Source organism: Dasypus novemcinctus, chromosome 16 (assembly GCF_030445035.2).
Source record: "Dasypus novemcinctus isolate mDasNov1 chromosome 16, mDasNov1.1.hap2, whole genome shotgun sequence".
Lineage (NCBI taxonomy): Eukaryota > Metazoa > Chordata > Mammalia > Cingulata > Dasypodidae > Dasypus > Dasypus novemcinctus.
The window spans coordinates 19,836,017-19,854,205 of NC_080688.1; the positions used below are offsets into that span (position 1 = coordinate 19,836,017).

Here is an 18,189-nt window from a genome sequence, read left to right on the forward strand (position 1 = left end):
TAGGATGTGATGAGAAGGGTACTTCACCTCTGTGGTCTTCTTCCCAAACCCATAACCTGAGTCAAATCACAAGAAGTACAGACAAATCCAAAAAGTAGGGTCCCCTACAAACTCCTGAGCAATCCTTCTCAAATGGAAAGGTCATCAAACAAGGACCGTCTGAGAAACCATTGGTGCCAAGTGGAGCCCAAGGAGATGTGATTACTAAATGTCATGTCATGTTCTGGATAGATGCTGACACAAATAGAGAACATTTGGGGGAAACCCGAGGAAATCTGAATGAATGCCTCAGTTTAAAGTTTAAATTTATATCTCAGTATTGGTTCTTTAATTATGAAAAAAGTACCAAATTAATGCCAGATGCTAAATATAGAGGCAACTGGGTATGAGATACATAGGAGCTCTCTGTACTATCTTCCCACATTTCTGTAAATCTAAAATTATTATGAAGAACCGCACCCTCAGCAACCTGCAGGTTTGGCTGCACACTTTTCCTTGCCTGGTTATTACAGCAAAATCTTCGGATCTAGGAGCTCAGGGCCAAGAAACCCCATCAGCTTCCCTGCCAGGCTCAGGCCAGTGGGGCCAAGGGCTTTCCCTTAGCAGGCTGGTCTGGGAACCCCTCCCTAAGGCATGGGCCCTGACATGCCCATGTCCCCTCCCCAGGTCCTGAATCTGTCCCCTCCTGGAGACTGCACTTGCAGATCTCCTGTTTACTTCCAGCTGGGATAATTGGTCCCTGAGGGCCTCTCTTGTTGCTTGGCTGTCCATGCCCTCCAGTGACCTTTACATCCACCCTGAGTGAAAAGTCTCCCTTAAAGGACAGCAGCAAATAATGCAGGCACCAATCCAGAGGAAACAGAGCTTTTAAATCCAAGGTTCTATCTCCCTTTAATCACAGTAAGGATATTGTTTATATTTTCATGAAAACGTTAATATCTTATAATTGGGTTGGAAGCAATTGGGAATATATCTATTAAATTAATAGGAAATGTATTAATTGGTATAAACGTCTGTCTGTCTTTCCCCTCCTTTTTGGACCATCTTTCCTAAGATTCCTTTAAATGTTTCTGTAAATATAGATTTAGTTTAGAGCTGGCCTAATATGTTATGGGAAACTGCTCCACACAATCCCTTTCATCCTGTCTTTTATTATTTCAGTTTGAAATACTGAAGTGCCCCAAGACTCTCTCAGCTCTGTGGCTCTGCTGCCTCTGGTCCCATCTGTGCATCTGATTGGTAAGAGGGAAAAACAGCACCTGAGGTTTTGACTCTAGAATGTGTCAAATTCCTTAGTATAAGCTTTTCAGCCACAGGAGTTGAAGTTGTGAATAACTGGCAGGAGGCACTGTGGTCAGTGTTCAGATGCACAGGCAGAGTGCACCCTGGAGGTTAGTGGTGGGCTGTGGTTTGTAGGGGCCAGAGGAGGCTTTGATCATTTGTGTCCATACATGGATGGCCCTGTGTATTGAGGTGAAGGGTGTGTGGCAGTGGACACTGCATCTGAGACGGGTGCCACAGAAGCATTCCAAGGCTACTCCCCAAGATACTAGACCCTTCAGGGGCACCCAAAAGCCCCCTGAGCCTAGCCATCCTGCCCACTTCATCCAGTGCAGGTAAGAATTCCATCCTGTCTTTGAGGTGATCTTCTTCATGAAACCTCACCCAATCCCCATCTCAATTGGCTCTTCCTCCTTAGGTGGATGGAAGCCTTGAACCTTCTGGCTTGTCTCCCTTGGCAAGTTTGTATTCCATATGGCACTTGTAGACAAGCACAGTGTCCAGAGCTCTAAGAGTAATCTCTAAGTTGTTTTCATGAGTTCAATTAATGTAGGAAATGTTCACAATTAAAGTGAAAACCAGTTTCACTTCCTATGTAAATTACTGAGGAATGGCTTCCCAGCCACAAAAAAGAAGGAGAAGCTGTCATGACAGATGGGGTTTATGGGACTGGAAAGAGTTATGGGAGAGAGAGACCTATAGGGGAGACATAATCTTCTGATTGTTTCCCTTAGTGCAGGCACCTAGAGTAATATCTTATCCATGTGTTTCCTAGGGCAAAGGGACCACTACAAACACCCCTGAAGAGTTTAGAAGACTGGCATGTGGAGAGGACACATCTCCTACCCAGTCCATGTCCCTCCTTCTGTCCAGGTACCTGCTACTTCCCAGGAACACTGAGAGAGGCTCATTTCTCTAATGGCAGCAAACAACCATACAGCCGTGGTGGAGTTTGTCCTGCAGGGATTCACAGAAAATCCCTGGCTCCAGGGTGCCTTCTCTGCTCTCTTCCTCTTTCTTTACCTGACTGCTCTTGCAGGGAACAGCCTCATCCTCATGGCCATCTGCATGAACCCAACCCTCCACACTCCAATGTACATCTTTCTCACCAACTTGTCTATCTTAGATATTGTCTGCACATCCACTGTTCTCCCCAAGTTGCTGGAGAACCTGATGAGCAAGGGCAGCACCATCTCCTACAGAGGCTGCATGACCCAGCTCTTTTTCGTGACATGGTTCCTGGGGGCTGAGATGCTGCTGCTCACCATAATGGCCTATGACCGCTATGTGGCCATCTGCAAGCCCTTGCACTATGGCACGATGATGAGCAAGCCCATCTGTGCCCTGCTGGCAGGCAGCATGTGGGTTGTGGGTATAGTTGACTCCTCTGTACACACTGGCCTGATGGCTAGGCTAACATTCTGTGGCCCCAATCATATCCCTCACTTCCTGTGTGAAGTTCCTACACTGCTGCTGCTTGCCTGTGGTTCAAAGTATGTGAACAATGTCATGATTACCATGGCAGACATTTTCTTTGGGGTTACCAACTTTCTGTTCATCATGATGTCCTATACCTTCCTCATCTCCAGCATCCTACGAATCCGTTCAGCTGAAGGAAAGCATCGTGCCTTCTCCACTTGCTCCTCCCACCTCCTGGTGGTCTGCATGTACTACTCCACCATTATCTACACCTACTTACTCCCATGGTCTGGGTCCTCCATGGAAAATGTCAAAGTAGTCACTGTCCTGTACACAGCAGTCAGCCCCACCCTAAACCCACTCATCTATACTCTTCGGAACAAGGATGTAAAAGTGGCCCTCAGGAGGATGTTTTCCACATTTGGTAAATGAAAAGAAATAGCCATGGTAATTTTTTCTAGATGTTACAGAGATAATTTCAAGAAAATGACTTTGGGAATAAGGTAAAAGTGGCCAGGAGAAGAAGGGGATGGATTTATAAGCAATGTACTTGCCACTGTGGGAACTGACCAAACTTCTATTGGAAACTTATATTGAACTTTCCAAGGAGCTAACTGTCACTTTCAGGGGTTCAAGGGATCAGGAACTGAGACAGGACACAAAGGCAGAGTGAATGGCCAGGAGGAGGAGGAGTTTGCCCAGCCAGGTATTCCTGCTATTCTGTCTCCAATGTCTGCTTATGCTTTTACCTGTGTATCAGTACCAAGGAACAAAGCTTTAGCTTTCACAAGACGACACCACTAACCATTTCTCCTCTCAAATTGGAATTCTCAGGTTCAGGAATGAGGACTATTATGTGCACTGCTTGGTACATTTTGATATGGCACCTTTTGATATTGTCCTTTGCACAATCTTACCTGGACCCTGATTCTCCATCCTACCTCCTATTGGCATGAAGTTGAGGAATAGACAAGAGGCACTGCTCATTACCATAACTTGGAGTTGTCATGTCCTTGATACTATGAAGAGAGTCTATTTTAGTGAGCTGCAGTAATGAGGCTTATTTCTGTATATATTATCTTTTCACATCAGACATCAACATTCTTTAACCAAGTAGGTATATCACCACAGAAAAAGTTGTTTTGGGATCCATAGTTTGGATCAAAGTGTCAACATTATTGTTAATGCATTCAGTTCCTTTCCAGTGTTATTTTATTAATAATATTATGAAATATTATTGTTAATCCTATCTTCTCTTCTAGCTTCTGAATATTTGTGTTTTGTACTGCTTCAGCTTAAAATCTCTTGCCTTTCTTGGTAATTGCATTCATATTCAAATGCACATTTATTATTATATTTGCTAGCAATACCAAATTTATTGCACTGTCAGCTCACCTCCAGGTCCCAGACCTCACCAACATAGCACTTGGAAGTTTTCCAGGGATCTTATTCAATAGTGTAAATGCATGATTTTCAGTCCCACCCACCGTATCTAGTTGCCAGCATCCCAAGTCCTGAGAAATTATTGATCTTTTCCTGCCTTGTATCCAAAACATAATCAAATTTCATTGAATGAATCCAAACACCTCTGATATCTGAATATTCTCCCATCACTATCACTCACAGTAAGATGTCATATTGTCCCTTTTGGATGACTTGACACTTCTATTTCATCTTTCTACATCTATGATTGACCTTCCGAGATTTATTTCCTGCCTAATATCTAGAGTTATAATCATCATAAAAGTTTATAAAGGTCTGCCTCAAGCACATGACAAAGTAGAAAGAAAGTTATAGTGAACCCTCATGTGCCCGTTAACTATTTATTTAACTTGTTTCTACATGTGTTTTATTTCTCCATTAATTCATCCTGCTTTATGTATTTCAAAAGAGGTTGCAAACACCAGTAAACTTCTCCTTAAATATTTCCCCATGCATATAATTAATTATTGTTCATCAATTATTTAAAATATCCTTTCTTTTTAAGGTTAAACTTTCAAACAGTGAAATGCATAAATAAGGGCGCATTGTTTTCTGAGTTTTGACAACTGGCTACAGCTCTGAAATCCACCCTCTATCAAGAATATAGAATACTCCCATCCCTGAAGCTTCCCTCCTGCCCTTTTTCCAGTGAATTCCTGGTCCCCACCTTGAAATCCTCACTGTTCTGATTTTTTATACCATGGATCAGTTTGACATGTTCTAGTACTTTGTATAAATGAATCATAGAGTATATAAGCCTCCTTTCACTTAGCACATTATTTTTGAGTTTAATTCATGTAATTGTCTGTGTTATTAATTTGTTTTGTGATTAGTGTTTCATGTTAATATGTCACATTATATTTATCCAGTCACCTTTTGACAGACATACACTTTGTTTCTAACTTTTGACTATTATGAATAAAGTTGCTATAAACGGTTGCATACATGTCTGTCTGTAGATGTGTTTTTTCTTTCATTTCAGTAAATTATTACTTGGAGCATAATTGGCGGGTCTTAGTGTATGGGCATGTTGGCTTTTATCAGAAACTCTTGGTCATTTATCCAACATGGCTGTACCATTTTATAGTCATACCAGCAATGCATGAGAGTTGCTTCTCCACATCCTCAGAACATTTGGTGTTCTACAGAGAACTGTTTAAAAACAGAAAAATAATTATGTAAGTCCCCTGCTTATAGTTTTTTAGTAGCTCTCTATTCTCATGAATGAAGTTAAAAATTGCTCATGATTGGCCTCCACTCTTCTTCTCTGTTACTGAGGTATAGTGCTTTAAAATCCTCTTAAGTAATGCTTTAGTGGCATCCCACAAATTCTAATATGTTTTTATTTTCATTTTCATTAAGTTCAAAGTGTTCTTCCCCTTTTGACTTTTTATTTCATCTATGTACTATTTAGAAATGTGGTAGTTTCCAAAAGTTGGGTATTTTCCAGTTACCTCTGTGTTGTTGATTGCTTATATTTCCATTTCGTCAGAGAATATACTTTAAATGACTTCAATCACTTTAAAGTTAGAACTTATTTTATGGTCTGGTTTATGATCTTTCATTGTAAATGTTGTATATGCATTTGAAAATATATATTGTGTATAATTTGGTAAAGTTTTCCATATATTATCAATGGGATAAAAGTGGTTATTGCATTAGTCAAAGTCTACTATATCCATGCTGATTTCATGTCTACTTGTTCTATAAATTATTGATAGAGGGTTAGTGAAATGAGCTACTATAATTTTTTGTTTCTATAATTTTCCTAGCAGTTCCACCAATTTAATTCATGTATTTTGGACCTGTTATTAGGTTTTTATACATTTATAATTCTTTGGGTTTTTTTTTATGCTTTGACCACTTTTTGTTATGAAATTATCTTCTTTATCCCTGGATATATTACTTTTCTAAAAATTATTTTGCCATATATTAAAATAAGCACTTCCCTTTTTTCTTTTTAGTGTAAAATATTTGTCAATTCTTTTAATCTACTTCTACACTGCATTTAAAGTTGACTCTTTGTAGATAGTATATAGTTCTTATTGTTAAATCCAAATATGTCCTCCTTTAAATTGAATTATTTAACTCTATAAATTTAAGATGATTGCTTCCCCATCATATTTGCAGGATATTTTTTGCTAGGTATAGAATTTTATGGTATGAGTTTTCTTTCTTTCAGTACTCAAGTTGCTGCTCCTTGGTCTTCTTGCTAACATTGGTTGTAACAAGAAATGTGTTATCATCTTTATCATTTTTCCTCTGTACAGAACATATTACATTAATTTGAATGATTATTTGATTAAAGATTTTGTTCCTCTAGACTTAAGCTCTCTAATGTTACAGGTGTCATGTTCTTTTTCTCATCATTATGTCTCCAGTCAGTAACGTAGGTTCTGGTATATTACAGAAACCAAATAAATATTTTAATAGAAAAAATTAATCCCCACTTAATTGCCTATATCATCTACTGAGGTTGATTTGGTTGTGAGCTCTGGGAAAGGAAAACAGTGTCTTTTTTTTTTGTGGTTACTAAATGTGGATACAATTTTATAGTTCTATAAATAGTGTTTCTTTTTTTAACTTTATTTTATTTTTCCCATTTTTTGTTTTAATTCCTTTTTTAATATTACAGTAAAAAAATATGAGGTCCCCATATACCCCCTACCCCCCTCACCCCACTCCTCCCCCCATAGCAACATTCTCCTTCATCATCATGAGACAGTCATTACATTTGGTGAATACATCTCTGAGCACCCCTGCACCTCATGGTCAATGGTCCACATCATGGTCCACACTCTCCCAATTTCCATCCAGTGGCCCATGGAAGGACATACAATGTCCGGTAATTGTCCCTACAGCACCATCCAGGACAACTCCAAGTCCCCAAAAAGGCCTCCACCTCTCATCTCTTCTTCACATTCCCCACACCCAGCCGCCACCATGGCCACTTTCTCCACACCAATGCCACATTTTCTCGATTACTAACCACAATAGTTCATGAATAGAATATCAGTAAGTCCACTCTAATCTATATTTTATTCCTCCATCCTGTGCACCTTGGAATGGTTGTGTCCATTCCGTATCTATATCAAGAGGGGGCTTATTTTCCACATGGATGCTGGATACAATCCTCCTGCTTTCAGTTGTCGGCACTCTTGGCTCCATGGTGTGGTGGCTGACCTTCTTCAACTCTATGCTAGTTGAGTGGGGTAAGTCCAATAAACTAGAGTGTAGGAGCCAAAGTCTGTTGAGGCTCGCAGCCTGGCTATCATATGGTCAGTCCAGAGATTCAGGTCCCCTGGGTATATATTAAACCCCAGCACCAACTACAGTTCTGGTAAAAGTAACAGGAGAGGCTTGTGAAAAGAGATCACATCTGAGTCCAGCTCCATCACACAGAAACACAAACTCCAAAGTAGGGCCAACTGACATGGTACTGAACTTCATCTACCATGTCCATAGAACCTGTGGGTGTCTGTAGCCCTCAGAAGAACCAATACCCGGGGTTTTATCTACTTTATCTGTCTCTGAGACTCTGCTCAGGTGTGAATAAAGGCAACCCCTCTGATAACCTCCTGGCTCTTTTTGGAGACTCACAGCCACAGAAACTCATTTGTCCTTTCCATTTCCCCCTTGATTCAGGTCAAAAAGCATTTTTAACTCCTGTTATTATATGTAGATTGAGATATTCTGCTGCTGTGAGTTGATGCTTTTATTCAAGGTGATTTTCTAGTTACATCATCAGCTGGTACTTGGTAGTAATCCCTCGGTGTCAGGGAGGCTCATCCCTGGAGTCATGTCCTATGCTGGGGGGAAGGCAACACATCGACATGCTGAGTTTGGCTTCGAGACTGGCCACATTTGAGCAACACGGAGGCTCTCAGGAGGTAACTCTTAGGCACCCTGCAGCTCTAGGCCTTGTTCTTATTTCAGGTGCACAGGCTCACAGGTATAGTCATTAGTATCAAGGGCTCATTGTTGGACCTTCCTTTTTTTTGGTCTTTGCCATTGCACTTGGGGGATTGTTGCTATTCCTTTAGGGACTGTGATAGAGCTCCTCTGGCTAGGAACTCAGCACTCCCTAGGTTGTTGTTTTTAATTGTATCCACTATGAAAATATCCAAACATTTTTATGTACCCTGGATATATGCCCTGTAGAACTCCCTGCCAACCATGTGTCCCCTGTCAATAACATCCCACATCAGTATTCCTCCACTGCAATTGTTGAACATCTCTGTGATACATAACTTCCTGAAAGGTGAAGCCAAATATATTGCCAGGTTCCATTAATAGTAAAATGGAATAGAGTGTTGAGTTTAAAGGTTAGATATAGAATACATATTAATTTGGAAAAAATAGGGTAAAAATTAATTGGGGTATCAAAAATTTAAAAAATGGAAAAGCTTTTTTTTTCTTTTTTCTTTTTCCAAATTCTACTCAATTTATTCATTTTTTAAAAAATATTACATTAAAAAAATATGAGGTCCCCATTGACCCCCACTGCCCCCACCCCACCACTCCCCCCACAGTAACACTCTCCCCCATCATAATGACACATCCATTGCATCTGGTGAGTACATCTCTGGGCATCGCTGCACCCCATGGCCTGTGGTCCACACCATAGCCCACACTCTCCCACATTCCATCCAGTGGGCCATGGGAGAACATACAATGTCCGGCAATTGTCCCTGGAGCACCACCCAGGACAACTCCAAGTCCTGAAAAGGCCTCCACATCTCATCTCCACATTCCTCCCATTCCCTGCACCCAGCAGCCACCATGGCCACTTTTTCCATACCAATGCCACATTTTCTCGATTATTAACCACAATAGTTCAGGAATAGGATATCATTAAGTCCACTCTAATCCTTACTGTATTCCTCCTTCCTGTGGACCTTAGCTTGGTTGTGTCCATTCCACATCTATGTCAAGAGGGGGCTTAGATTCCACATGGATAATGGATGCAATCCTCCTGCTTTCAGTTGTAGCACTCTAGTCTGCATGGTGTGGTGGTTGACATTCTTCAACTCCATGTTAGCTGAGTGGGGTAAGTCCAATAAATCAGAGTGTAGAAGCTGAAGTCTGTTGAGGCTCAGGGCCTGGCTATCATATTGTCAGTCCAGAGATTCAAATCCCCTAGATATATCTTAATCCCCAGCACCAACTACAATTCCAGTAAAGTAGCATGAAAGGCTTGTGAAAAGAGATCACATCTGAGTCCAGCTCCATCACGCAGAAACACCAGCTCCAAAGAAGGGCCAACTGACATGGCAGTGAACTCCATCTGCCATGACCATAGAACCTGTGGGTCTCTTTAGCCCTCAAAATGACCAATACCTTGGGTTGTATCTACTTTATCTGTCTCTGAGATTCTGCTCAGATGTGCATAAGGGCAATCCTTCTGACAAACTCCAGACTCTTTTTAGAGATTCATAGTCATATAAACTCATTTGTCCTTTCCATTTCCCCCTTACTTTAGGTCAAACAGCATTTTTAACTCCTGTTATTATATGTAGACAGGGATATTCTGCTGGTCTGCATTGAACCTTTGATTCAAGGTCATTTTCTAGTTACGTCTTCAACTGGTACTTGGTAGTGATCCCTCAGTGCCAGGGAGGCTCTTCCCCGGGTGTCATGACCCACGCTGGGGGGAAGGCACTGCATTTACATGCTGAGTTTGGCTTCGAGACTGGCCACATTTGAGTAACATGGAGGCTGTCAGGAGGGAACTCTTAGGCACAGTGCTCTCTAGGCCTTGTTCTTAATTCAGGTGTATAGGCTCACAAGCATAGTCATCAGTATCAGGGGCTCACTGTTGGACCCTCATTCCTTCCTCATCCTTACCGTTGCACCTGGGGGACTGCCGCTGGTCCCCTAGGGACCACGACAGAGCCCCCACCGGCCAGGAACCCAGTACCCCCCCAGCTGTTGTTTCTAATTGTTTCCACTATGAGTATATCCAAACATTTCCATGCACCCTGGACACATGCCCTGTATAACTCCCTGTGAACCATATGTCCCCTGTCAATAACATCCCATATCAGTATTCCTCCGCTGCCATTGTTGAACCACCCTGTGATGCAAAACTTCCTGAAAAGTGAAGCCCAATGTAATGTCAGGTTCCCTTACTAGTGAAATGGAATATAGCAATGAGTTTAAAGGTTAGATATAGAAAACATATTAATTTGGAAAAATTCTACCTCCTATCTTATTCTTTTCTTTTTTCCTAATTATTGAGCTTTTCTTCACAAGAGCCTTAGATCACAGTAATTCATATATACAATATACACACGTTTTCCCTTCCACAGCGATAATCTTTTAACTTATTCGTATCATATTTACTGAAACTGATGTAGAGATATTGAGACAATAGCTTTCAAACAAGGTAACATTTGTGTTTACATTGTGGTTGATACTTTAAATTACACAGTTTTCTAAATTTTTTAGTTATCCTATGTTTTATATTATGGTTTACATTATTAGTCTGTCATCCCCTATATGTTTTTGGTGTATTATTACATGTTTTCTGTCCATCCTTGTGTACTTTTGTGAAACACTTCTTTTGCCCTCACATTTACTTTGGTTCCATCTATTCAATATCTATTTCCCCCTCCCCTTGGGGCACACAGTGACAGTCAATCTTCATTTCTTGAGGAGCCATGTTCAGAGATACTTGCAACAGTGTTGAGGGCTTGACTTGCTCAACTGCCCTAATGCCCTGGGAGCCACCCTTTCTCTTGAGAGATATAGTTCCCTCTATTTGATGGCATTAGTCCTCCTCAGGATGTGGGTCTACCTTCACTCTCATTATATGGGTCTCTATCCAATGGTATAACCCACTCTGGCAAAATGAGCATTCAGATCTTCCCTAGGAGTCTGTCCTGCATCAGATTATCCCATTTGAGTATCTTAAACAGGTAACTTTCCTAATTATATTTTGAAAAGGTTTTCTCAGCATTATACTCTCAACCAACACCTGACAATCTCCTATGTTCGTGTGTTGTCCCACCCTCCCCCTAATTTCTTGGGCAATATTACCCATCCGTTCATCCCTAGCCCCACTCAAACCTCCAAAGCCCCACCCAAAGGTAACACTATGCCCCCATTTTATCTCTTCCTTTACATATACTTACCTCCAGCTTATCATAGATTTCACCCATGTAGATGTCAGCTTACATTCTTCATCCTTCCTCTACCCCCCGATTTCCTGTAAGCCTATCTTCCAGTCTCTAGCTCTCTGAGGCAGCTTGCTTATTTCATATCAGAGAGGTCATGTAGTATTTGTCCTTCAATGCCTGGGTTGCTTCACTCAACATAAGGTTCTCAAGATTCATCCACGTTATCACGTGTGTTTGCAGTGTATTTGTTCTTAAAGCCGAGTATTCCACTGTATGTATATACCACATTTTATTGATCCACTCATCTGTTGATGGGCATTTGGGCCAATTCCAACTTTTGGCGATAGTGAACAATGCTGCTATGAACATTGGTGTGCATATATCGGTTTTTGTCCTTGTTTTCAGTTCTGCTGGGTATGCACCCAGCAGTGGAATTGCTGGGTCATATGGCAAATCAATGGTTAGTTTTTTGAGAAACTGCCAAACTGTCCTCCAGAATATGTGGATCCTTCTGCATTTCTTCCAGCAGTGGATGAGTGTTCCCATTTCTTCACATCCTCTCCAGCATTTGTATCTTCTGTTTTTTTCATAGCTGCCAATCTTATGGGAGTAAGATGGTATTTCATTGTAGTTTTGATTTGCATTTCCCTGATAGCTAAAGATTTGGGGCATTTTTTCATGTGGTTTTTAGCCATTTGTATTTCTTCTTTGGAGGAGTGTCTGTTTAAATTTTTTTCTCATTTTTTAAATGGATTGTTTATCTTTTTATTTTCAAGATACAGGAGTTCTCTGTATATGCAAGTTATAAGTCTCTTATCGGACATATGGTTGCCAAATATTTTCTCCCATTGTATAGGTTCCCTTTTTACTTTCTTGACAAACTCCTTTGAGGTGCAGAAGGCTTTAATTTCGAGGAGGTCCCATTTATCTATTTGTTCTTTTGCTGCTCGTGCTTTTGGTGTGATGTTCATGAAGCCATTTCCTATTACGAGGTCTCGTAGATGTTTCCCTACACTGCTTTCCAAGGTCTTTATAGTCTTGGCTCTTATATTTAGGTCTTTGATCCATCTTGAGTTGATCTTTGCATAAGGTGTGAGATGGTAATCCTCTTTCGTTCTTCTACATATGGATATCCAGTTCTCCAGGCACCATTTGTTGAATAGGCCATTCTCTCCCAGTTGAGAGGGTTTGGTGGCTTTATCGAATATTATATGGCTATCTATACAGGGTTCTATATCAGAACTTTCAATTCGATTCCATTGGTCTGTGTGTCTCTCCTTATGCCAATACCATGCTGTTTTCACTACTGTAGATTTGTAGTATGTTTTGAAGTCCGGTATTGTGATTCCTCCAATGTCGTTTTTCTTTTCAATATGTCTTTAGGTATTTGGGGCCTCTTTCCTTTCCAAATAAATTTCATAGTTAGTTTTTCTAGTTCCTCAAAGAAGGCTGTGTTGATTTTTATAGGGATTGCATTGAATGTGTAGGTCAGTTTTGGTAGGATAGACATCTTAATAATATTTAGTCTTCCTATCCATGAACAGGGAATATTCTTCCATTTATTTAGGTCTTCTTTGATTTCCTTGAACAGTCTTGTATAGGTCTCGGTGTATAAGTGTTTTACATCTTTAGTTAAATTTATTCCTAAATATTTGATTTTTTTATTTACTATTGTGAATGGTATTTGTTTCTTGATTTCCTCCTGATCTTGCTCATTATTGGTGTACAGAAATGCTACTGATTTTTGTGCATTGATCTTATAATCTGAGACTTTACTAAACTCATTTATGAGTTCTAGAAGCTTTGTTGTAGACCTCTCAGGGTTTTCTATGTATAGGATCATGTCATCTGCAAATAATGAAATTTTGACTTCTTCCTTTCCAATTTCAATGCCTTTTATATCTGGTTCTTGCCTCAGTGCTCGAGCAAGTACTTCTAAGACAATGTTAAATAGAAGGGGAGAGAGCGGGTATCCTTGTCTTGTTCCTGACTTTAGAAGGAAGGATTTTAGTATTTCTCCAGTGTAAATGATGTTGGATGTAGGTTTTCCATATATATTCTTTATCATGTTCAAAAAATTTCCTTGTATTCCGATGTTTTGGAGTGTTTTTATCAAGAAAGCATGCTGTATTTTGTCAAATGCTTTTTCTGCATCTATAGATACAATCATGTGATTTTTTTCCTTTAATCTGTTTATATGGTGTATTACATTGATTGATTTTCTTATGTTGAACCATCCTTGCATACCCAGAATGAATCCCACTTGGTCATGGTGTATAATTCATTTAATGTGTTGTTGAATATGGTTAGCAAGTATTTTGCTGAGGATTTTTGCATCTAGGTTCATTTGTCTGTAATTTTCCTTTCTTGTGGTATCTTTGTTTGGCTTTGGTACTAGGGTAATGTTGGCATAATAGAATGAGTTAGGTAATGTTCCTTCTCATTTATTTTTTGGAAGAGTTTCAGCAGGATTGGTGTTTGTTCTTTCTGGAATGTTTTGTAGAATTCACCTGTGAAGCTGTCTGGCCCTGAGCTCTTCTCAGTTGGGAGGTTTTTAATGACTGAATCTATCTCTTTACTTGTGATTGGTTTGTTGAGATCATCAATTTCTTCTTTCCTCAATATAGCCTGCTTATGTGTTTCCAGGAATTTGTCCATTTCCTCTGAATTGTCGTTTTTGTTGAAATATAGTTTTTCAAAGTATCCTCTTAGGATAGTCTTTATTTCTGTGGGGTCAGTGGTGATATCTCCTTTCTCATTTCTTATTTTGTGTATTTGCATCTTCTCTCTTTTTTTCTTTGTTAGTCTCGCTAAAGGTTTGTCAATTTTGTTGATCTTCTCAAAAAACCAGCTCTTGGTCTTGTTTATCTTTTCAAGTGCTTTCTTATTTTCTCTTTCATTTAGTTCTGCTCTTATCTTTGGTATTTCCTTCCTTCTTCTTCCTGTGCGATTATTTTGTTGTTTTTTTTCCTAATTCCTCCAAATGTGCAGTTAGTCCTTCAATTTTTGCTCTTTCTTCTTTTTTGATGTATGAATTTATGGCTATAAGTTTCCCTCTCAGTACTGCTTTTGCTGCATCCCATAAATTTTGGTATGTTGTGTTATCATTATCATTTGTTTCAAGGTAGTCATTGATTTCTTTTGATATTTCCTCTTTGACCCACTGTTTTTCTAAGAGTGTGCCATTTAATTTCCATATCTTGGTGTGAAATCTGGGCCTCTGGCCCTTGCAGATTTCCAGCTTCACTCCACTGTGGTCAGAGATATTATTTTGTATGATTTCGATCTTTCTGAATTCATTGAGCCTTTCTTTGTGGCCTAGCATATGGTCTATCTTGGAGAATGATCCATGTGCGCTTGAGAAAAATGTATATCCTGCTGTGTTTGGGTGTAATGATCTGTATATGTCTATTAGATACAGCTCCTCTAATATACTGTTCAAATATTTTGTTTCTTTAGTGATTCTCTTTTGAGATGTTCTTCCAGAGTTGATAGTGGTGTATTAAAATCCCCCACTATAATTGTAGATGCATCTATTCTTTCACTTAGTTTTCCCAGAGTTTGCCTCACGTATTTAGAGGCACCCTTGTTAGGAGCATAAATATTTATGATTGTTCGATCTTCTTGACAGATTGTCCCTTTCACTAATATGTAGTATCCTTCTTTGTCTCTCACAATTGTTTCTCAATTAAAGTCTATTTTGTCTGATATTAATATAGCTACTCCTGCTTTTTTGGGGTTATTGTTTGCTTGTAAGATTGTTTTCCAACCATTCACTTTCAGCCTCCATGAATCTCTGGGTCTAAGATATGTCTCTTGGAGACAGCATGTAGATGGGTCATATCTCCTTATCCAATGTCCCAGTCTGAATCTTTTGATAGGTGAGTTTAATCCGTTGACATTCAGTGTTATTACTTTCAAGGAATTATTTATGCTAGCCGTATTTTGTTTGGACTTGTGTTTGTCATATTTTGTTTGTTTGGTTTTTTTCCTTCTCTTTTTGTCTTTTTTGTTGCTCTTACACTCTCCTCCAACTCTGCCTGTCCTGTTTTTTCCTTTTTTCCTGCAGAACTCCCTTTAGAATTTCTTGAAGGGGAGGTTTCTGGTTGGCATACTCTTTCAATTTCTGTTTAAGTGTGAATATTTTGAACTCTCCATCATTTTTGAATGCTAGTTTACCTGGATGGAGTATTCTTGGTTGGAAATTTTTTTCTTTTAGTACCTTGACTATATCATACCACTGCCTTCTTGCCTCCATGGTTTCAGATGAGAAATCAACACTTAATCATATGGAGTTTCCCTTGTATGTGATGGTTTTCTTTTCTCTTGCTGGTTTTAGAATTTTCTCTTTGTCTTGAGTGTTGGATAATTTGACAATTACATGTCTTGGGGTGGGCCTGTTGGGGTTTATGATTTTTGGGGTGCGTTGTGCTTCTTGGATATGTACATCTGTCTGTTTCAGTAGATTTGGGAAGTTTTCAGCCATTATTTCCTGCAACACTCCTTCTGACCCCTTTCCCTTCTCTTCTCCTTCTAGGATGCCTATAATATGTATGTTTGTGCGTTTCACATTGTCATTCAGGTCCCTAAGTCCTAGCTGGATTTTTTCTATCTTTTTATCAATCAATCCTACTATGTGTGTGATTTGCGATGTACTGTTTTCCACATCGCTAATTCTCTGGTCTTCCTCTTCTAATCTGCTGCTATTTGCTGCGAGTGTATTTTTGATTTCTTGAACTGTGGTGTTCATTCCCATCGTATCTGCTATCTTTTTGCATATGTCTGCAATTTCCCCTCCAAGTGTTGTCTTCATATTGTTAACCTCTTCCTTTAGTTCATTAAATTCGTCTGTGATATATGTTCTGAGATCTTTAATTAGTTGTGCAAAGTTCTGCTCCCCTTCCTGGTTTTTAGTTTGTTCATTGGATTCAGCCACGTTTTCCTGATTACTGGTTTGGTCTGTAGATTTTTTGTTGCTGTCTGGTCATCATTTTATCTTGACGGGTTTAATCAGTTCCTTAGCTTCTTTTTCTAGTCTTGGGGATTAATTAGCTGTTGTTTTTGCTTATGTGTTATATCTTCTCTTTGTCACTTTGTTCTTCTTATTCTAATTTCTTATTGCTGGCTGAGTTCACTTTGAAGGAAAGTATTAGGGCCAGGGAAAGAGAATTGTGTAAGAAAGGAAAATGTGGAAAATAATATTGGTAATAAATGTTAACAGAGCAACAGTATGAGTTCTGGGAGGTTGGGCTTTATATTCATGTAAGTTGTGTAGAGTTATAGCAGTAGGTAGAGTACCTATAATGAGGTAGTCGACTGAATATGGGAGGAATACGGTATGAATTAAAAAGCTAGTGTTTTTGAGAGAGGGAAAGAGAAAAGAAAAGCAATAGTTTCGAGAGTGGAGAAAAGACAGAAAACAAAACAAAGTTATTAGAAATTAAGAGTTAGACAATTTGGGGATCAAAGAAAGGGAGGTGGAATATAGGAGAGACACTAGATGATGGAGGATAGCAAGATGTGGGGGAAAGCGGATAGTGTAGGTAGCCAAAATCAATTCACACAGAAATGAGGCAACGGAGGATGAGGAAACCCAACAAATGTGAGTTGTTCCCTGCAGCACCTATTGTATAATTAAGATAAAATAAAATAAGAAGAAAATGAGGGACAAGAGATAAGAGAGAAAAAAAAAAGAGAGAAGAAAGAAAGAAAGAAAAAGGGGGGTAGGTAAAGAAAAGGGAGGGGAACAAGTCAGGAAAAGAAAAGAAGATATAGAACACCAACAACAGCAACAACCAAAAACCCCTAAATAAATGGAAAAAAAAAAGACCTTGGGGGATACAATGGGAGAAAAGACTAGGAAATAATGCAATATTAGCAACCGGGACAATAAAAATAAAAAATAAAAAATTAAAATTAAAATAAAAAAAAATGAAAAATGCAAACGTTGAGGGCTAGGACAATCAAGGACCTCCATGGGCCTCAGGGCGTGGTGGATTCAGGGATGGAAAGTCTGCGACATTGCATACTCAAGAGGCGTGATTCTCTGGGGCATGGGCCACCAGGGTCCAGGGGACACTGACCTGGCAACCTCAAATCCCGCCAACAGGGAGCCTGGGAGCACCGCAGCGCAACACAGCCTTCAGGGATCTCCGCAGCTGGGTGCCAGCCCTATGGGAGAGGTCACATCCGCAAACTCTGACTTATGTGTCCGAAACCCGCAATTCCCCCTCTCTCTAGGGTCTCCTCTGTGGCTGTATCACTAATTCAACCTCAGGACACCTCCCACCCTGCAAGCCCCTGAAACAGCCAGTTGGGGGCACCTCTATTATGCAGCCAATTTAATTAGCTTCAGATCCGCAGCCAGGCCTTGGGGGCAGGGCTCTAGCTGGAAGCGCTATTATTCGTGTCCGAAATAAAAAATTCCCCGCCTTGCAAAAACTCCTGTCTGTCTCATCAAATCAGTTTGGGAAGGCCTCCTGCCCTGTTAACCACTTAATAGTCAGCTCAGGGCTTATGAATTCCCCAGTACTGCAGCACCTCCAGGAATCGCTGCAGTAGGGCCGGTGTCCTGGTTCTGCCCGCCCCAGGGGGGGAGTGTCTGGAGCCCAGCCCCTAACTCGGTGTAAAAGAGCCTCAATTCTATCTCTTACACAAATTTTCTCTGTTACTTTCCCACGAAATCGATGTCCAGACACCTCCTGCCCTGCAAAATCCCCAAACAGCCTGGTCCTGAAGAATTTGTAACGCTGCCCAGCCGCTTTTTTGCAGGAGAGACTATCAGGTGCACTCACTCAACCACCATCTTGCCCCGCCCCCTCCTCCACAGCTCCTTGAACTCCTTTCCTCCTGCAGGGAGGAAATAGCCCCCTAGTTGGAATCACAG

General features: G+C 40.1%; 1 protein-coding gene across 1 annotated transcript; it reads left to right on the forward strand.

Annotated features, from left to right (window-relative positions):
- The first annotated feature begins 837 nt into the window (after positions 1-837).
- Positions 838-6,504, forward strand: LOC101438356 (olfactory receptor 13A1-like). The gene is made up of 3 exons (XM_058277227.2): positions 838-900; positions 1,162-1,239; positions 2,057-6,504. Exon 3 carries the CDS (start codon positions 2,200-2,202, stop codon positions 3,130-3,132), a length of 933 nt encoding a protein of 310 aa, XP_058133210.1. The 5' UTR covers positions 838-900; positions 1,162-1,239; positions 2,057-2,199; the 3' UTR covers positions 3,133-6,504.
- The last annotated feature ends 11,685 nt before the right edge of the window (positions 6,505-18,189 follow it).